Source organism: Lactuca virosa, chromosome 6, assembly GCF_052849685.1.
Source record: "Lactuca virosa cultivar CGN04683 chromosome 6, Lactuca_virosa_CGN04683_v6, whole genome shotgun sequence".
NCBI lineage: Eukaryota > Viridiplantae > Streptophyta > Magnoliopsida > Asterales > Asteraceae > Lactuca > Lactuca virosa.
The window spans coordinates 14481106-14487424 of NC_136431.1; the positions used below are offsets into that span (position 1 = coordinate 14481106).

Sequence of the window (6319 nt, forward strand, 5' to 3'; positions counted from 1 at the left end):
TGGATATGGAAAGACTGGCAGTAATGGATCTAAAACAAAAACGTAGTATCAAATGGCTCATTGATGGGGACGAAAACTCGAAATTATTACATGGGTTCATAAACAACAAAAATAGAAGAAACATACTAAATGGACTAATGATTAATGGGCAATGGACTTCAGAGGTGAATGAGATAAAAGAGGAAGTATATCGATTCTTTCAAGTTAAATTCAAGGAGTAGTGTAAATCAAGACCTAAACTAGTCAATCCTCTTTTCCAATCCATTTCAATGATGGATGCCATCAGAATTGAAGCTCTCTTTACAGATCTTGAGGTCAAAACTGCTATCTGGGACTGCGGATGTGAGAAAGCGCCTGGACCCGACGAGTTTACATTCAAGTTCCTCAAATCTCATTGGAATACCATCAAAGATGACGAGAAGCAATTTATTATATATTTCGAAGAGCATGAGACTTTATCTCGTGGCTGCAACTCATCATTCATCACCCTCGCCCCAAAAATAAAAGACCCTCTATCACTCAATGATTACAGGCCTATAAGTCTTATTGGGTTCATGTATAAAATAATTAACAAGATTCTTGCTTCGAGAATGAAAACGGTCATATGACGTATTATTGGAGATGTTCAATCAACATATGTTGAAGGGCGGTGTATTCTCGACGGGCCTTTGATGATCAACGAAATATGATCATGGGCGAAGCATGTGAATAAGAAACTCCTCCTACTTAAGGTAGACTTCGACAAAGCATTCGACTCAGTTAACTGGGAATACCTTGACTCCATTCTTGATCAGATGGGTTTTGGTAATAAATGGCAGTGTTGGATTAGAGGTTGCCTAAAATCATCCCAGGCCTCGGTCATTATCAATGGAGCACCAACAAAAGAGTTCGAACTAACTAAAGGAGCACGGCAAGGTGATCTGCTCTCACCTTTCCTTTTCATCATAGCCATGGAAGGGTTAAATGTCATTCTTAAATCCACATGTGAAAAAGGGATCTTCAAGGGTGTCTCAATTCCTAGAGTCGGGACTATGATTTCCCACTTGTTTTATGCCGACGATGCACTCTTTGTCGATGAGTGGTATCGTTCCAACCTAAAAAATCTCGTACGTATCCTCAGATGCTTCCACGTTTCCTCCGGGCTTATAGTGAACTTTTATAAGTCGAGAGTCTTTGGGATTGCGACAAAGATAGAAACTACAAGTTGGGCAAACATATTAGGATGTGAGGCGGGAAGATTTCCCTTCAACTATCTTGGTATACCAGTAGGATCTAACATGAATCTTGTTAAGAACTGGAAGCCCATCATCAAGAAATTTCATTCCAAGTTATCTGTTTGGAAGGCAAAAATGCAATCATTTGGGGGTAGATTAACACTAGTAAAATCGGTGTTAGGGAATCTCCCCACATACATTCTCTCTCTCTCTCTCTCTCTCTCTCTCTCTCTCTCTCTCTCTCTCTCTCTCTCTCTCTCTCTCTCTTCAAAGATCTGATTTAGGTGATCGAGGAGATGGACAAAATCAGAAGGAAATTTTTATGGGGCGGACATGAAGACAAACGAAACATTCATTGGGTCTCGTGGGACAAAGTAATTGCCTAGAAAATAATGGTGGGCTAGGGGTTGGATCGATTCTTACACTAAATATCGACTTACTTGTGAAGTGGCGGTGAAGATTAAAATCAAAAAACAGTTCCCTCTGGAGTTGGGCAATCATAGGAATCCACAACCTATCTGGAAAACCCTTTGATCGGCTAGCAAAAAATCAAGCAGTGGAGTATGAAACAATATCGTGAGTATTCAGAAAGAACTAAAGAGGCAAAACTTAGATACCAAAGATTTATTCGAGCTGGTAATCAGATCTGGTGACAAAACACTCATCTGGCTCGACATATGGAATGGGGCTAAAACATTGAAAACCAAATACCCCAGGCTATTTGAGTTGGATGCAAGGAAAACATGTATAGTGGCGGATAGAGTAGCAGTCAACGGGAACTGTTGGGACTGGAACGCATGCCCTGATTCGGTGGGATTATCCTCACAACCTGATTTCATATAAGGAGATGTTGCTCTTACCCGTCTTGCAAGAGGAACAGATCATTGGAGATATAAACTAGCCCCAGATGGTAATTACACAGTTAACTCTCTAAGATGCAAAATCGATCAACATCATCAAGCTACCCTAACAACATCCTTAATTAAATGGCGAAGAGAAATCCACAGTAAAGTAATTTGTTTCGTCTAGAGGGCTGCACAAGGAAGAATCCCTTCAGCTGATGCATTACATAAGAGGGGTATTGAGGTAAATTCTACAACATGTGGTTTTTATATTGGGAATTTGGAATGCACCAATCATCTCCTTGTAAAATGTCCGTACGCAAGTTCTATCAAAGATAAGATTTTTAATTAGTGTGGTCTATAAAAAAATTTATGTTAACAAGGTGGAAGAACTGATCCAGTATGCAGCCTTTTGGGGTAGATGTCCGAAAAAAACGTAATCAATTGTCAATCATCTGCTACGGTATGCTTTGGAATTTATGGAGATATAGGAACGAGAGGTTATTTCAACAGATGTTTACCTCACCTTATAATGGCGCAGAAAACATAAAATCTGTCGTGTATCTATGGTTAAAATACAAGGGTATTAACCCCCCTTTCTTTGATTTGTGTTTCCAAAGCTCTATTGTGTATTGTTTCTTTCTTTTGGGCTCTCGTCTAGTTACTTGTTAGCCAGGTGTTCCGTTTTTTAATAATATATTTGTTGTTTTAAAAAAAAATGAGAGTTGCGTATCATTTAAAAAAATGGCATATTTAGCCGATTAAGAAGTAGAGATTACTGTTAAAACAAAAAAGAAGAAGAGATTAATTTGTTGGCTAATTTAAATCTAAAATTCAAGGGATTTAACTTGGTTTTCTTAAATACCTAACCAACTTTTTCTAATAGAACCATAAAAAAATACAATTAACCTAATTATAAAAACTAACACTTGATAGCTGTTAAAAAAACACTTGATAGACCTAATATAAAACTAATAAAATCTAAAAACCATGAAACCCTAAAACGCTAATAACAAATTCCTAAATATAATTGTACTACGAACTAAAATCGGAAAAGCCTCTAACTTATATTTTTCTCTTTATCTTCGTTTTCTTTATTATCACCCACCGGAGCCAGTTCTTCGTCAACCACCGGAACATATCTTTTCCAAACCGGGTGCTCTTTCCAGACTCCGGCCATCTCTTCGATGGGAATTCCCTTTGTCTCCGGCAAATATTTGTAGATGAAACCAGTCATGATCACCACCCAGAACATAAAGAAAATAAACAACCCAAACCTGAAAATTAAACACCCATGCATGTATATTAGATATAAATACAGCCTTTAAAAGTTAGATAATATATAGAGATATAAAAAGAAAGTAAGTTATGACCTGAGGGCACACAACATCTGAAGAAAGATTTGAGCAACAAAAAAGGTAAAGATCATGTTGACGGAAACATTAACACTTTGTGCAGCTGATCGGATCTCGAGAGGGAAGATTTCACTGGGCACGAGCCAACCCAACGGACCCCATGACCATGCAAACCCTGCAATGTATATGCAAATGGCTACGACCACAAGAACAGAATACCACATCTCAAGCTCACCAGGGTTTCCTTGTAACCCAAACTTCCATGCGATTGCAACGGTAATAACCACCTATACATAAACATCGATTAAATATTATAACCAGTTGTTTATAATCGTTACCAAAACCCTAAAATAATGTGAGATTGTTATTACCTGCATTATAAACATTTGAATTCCACCCTGAATGAACAAAACCCTTCTTCCAAATTTATCGACAGTAAAGATTGAGACAAAAGTTGCTAACGTGTTAACGATGCCAGTGATTAGGGCAGAAAAGAGTGAAGCGTTATCTCCAAACCCCATTGTTTTGAACAAAACCGGGGCATAGAACATGAACACGTTCATTCCAGTGAGTTGTTGGAAAAGTGGGATGAGGATAGCGAAAGTTAACTGTGGTCTATACTTTCTACGAAGAAGATTAAACCATGGGTGTTTAATCTTTTTTGATTCCTCGCTAGCTGCAATCATATCGTTAAACTCATCATCGACACTATCTACACCACGGATTTTGAGTAACATTGCTTTGGCTTCTGTGACCTTTCCACGTTCGATAAGTGAGTTTGGGGTATCTGGAAGAAAAAGAGAGCCAACGATAAAGATTATGGCAGGAACAATGGCTCCTCCCAAACTCAAACGCCACCCCCATCCGCCCTTGATTTGGGCAAATGCGTAGTTGACTGCGTTGGCGATTAGAATTCCGATGGTGATGGATAGTTGGAACATCATGTTGAGAGCACCACGATACTTGTAAGGAGCCATCTCGGAGAGATATAGAGGCACAGACTACAAGAACATGACGAGATGATATACACATCAAGATCAAATCTTTACGCAACATAAAGGAATGTGATTAAACAAATAAAAAGATTACCTGATTAGCAAACCCGATACCAATACCAAGAAGAATACGACCGATAATAAGCATTAGAACGTTTTGAGCAAAGGCATTGAGGAGTGCTCCGGCGCAGAAAACACAGCCGCCGATAAGCATGGATATTTTCCGACCACAAGACCTGGTTATGACGGAAGCAAACCATGAAGCCACCAATGCAGCCAAGTATAACGAAGATGTGAACATGGTCAATGTGGTACTGTTGAACTTGCAGTATTGGTTGCTCGAAGCAACGAGTTTAGATTCCTTCTCGTAAACCGCTGGGAAGAATTCCTTCAAGAACGGCGACATAGATGTCACTCCACCTGAAAATTATAGACAAGATGATTAGATTTCGATCTTCTCTTAATTAAAGGATATAAAAAGTGATGATCAGTTTTAAACCTGAAATCCCGATATCGTATCCGAAAATCAGACCACCGCAGGCCGCCACCATACATGTTATGAAAACGTTGAGTGTGAGATTCCCGGGGTAAGCTTTTCCGTTACCGGAACCGATTCCGGTACCTCCCGCCATTGTTGAAGCTTATCAATGAGTAAAAGATTAAATGACAAATTGAGGAGATTAGGAAAAACAAGATTGTATTTATAGATGATTAATCTAATCCAGTATCTGTATTTCTTTTGGGTATATATCTTTTCCGGAATATTTTGCGCTCAAATCTTATCTCAACTGGATTTGAATTACAAACCAAGCATAATAGTTATCCATTGATCATCATATATTTTTCCATTACAAATAAACGATAATGGGAATTAAAATTTATTTATCTAATGATAATAAAACAAATAATCCATTATAGACCCTGTTATTTGTAATTTTTTTAAGCTTTATTTATTATTTATATCCTCAAATCGAAATTGAACAGTCAGTTGTAAAATCAAAAACTTCGTTTAATATTAAGAAAAAATATCTAAGTATGATTTATGACTAATAAAAAATTAGTATTCTGTTTGTTATTCATGTTCCATGAAATATGGTTGTATTAATTTTATTATATTTTGGTTTAAAACTTTAGATAGTAAAGTGGATATATATATATATATATATATATATATATATATATATATATATATATATATATATATATATATATATATATATATATCCGGTTAGACTTATCTGTATGAAGCAAATCGCTTTGTTAAGATTAACATTCTCCCTTTTATTAACTTTTCATCATTACCAATAAAAGTATAACTATTTAATTTGATACATAATAACTATTTTTATTTATTTAATAGTTAATTCATGCGTCATAATAATGTTTTTTATTTGATAAATAAATAATGGTTATTGATATACTTGAAAGCAAATTATATATACATATTAATTTTGGAAAGTCAAATGTAAAATAAACTTTTGTTCCTTTAGATTTTGGCAACACTATTTTAAGTGGTTGGAAAGTTTAGTCTTTAATCTGCTCCCACCCCATTGCTTCCAATGGGATGCAGACATCAAATGATCCACCGCCTCAATACACCCATCTATAGAGTACACACATACATCACCGCTTTTTCCATTGATCTCTCTTTAATCCATCGTCTGCAACTCAGAGATATTCTCCCAATCTTCATTTTTTTGGATCCAAACAAACATTGACGAACACGATGGCGAAAAAACTTGACGTACATCCTTTATCACTCCAATTCTCAAATTTCTGTTCATTACACATCAAGAGGACACATTTCTTCTCTAAGAGCAAGTTCATAAAATAAAAAATACTAATCATCCATAACCGTTTGATTTACCATAGTTTATAGAATTGCTTAATCATGTGTAAAGTACAAATGAAGT

General features: G+C 36.4%; 1 protein-coding gene across 1 annotated transcript; it reads right to left on the minus strand.

The window, feature by feature from the left end:
* Nucleotides 1–3116: 3116 nt before the first annotated feature.
* LOC145119938 (sugar carrier protein C-like) lies at nt 3117–5058 on the minus strand. Its single transcript, XM_079055706.1, has 5 exons — nt 4906–5058; nt 4501–4826; nt 3783–4412; nt 3430–3698; nt 3117–3333 (listed from the first exon to the last, which is right to left on the minus strand). Exons 1-5 carry the CDS (start codon nt 5036–5038, stop codon nt 3117–3119), a joined length of 1575 nt encoding a protein of 524 aa, XP_078911832.1. The 5' UTR covers nt 5039–5058.
* Nucleotides 5059–6319: the final 1261 nt, after the last annotated feature.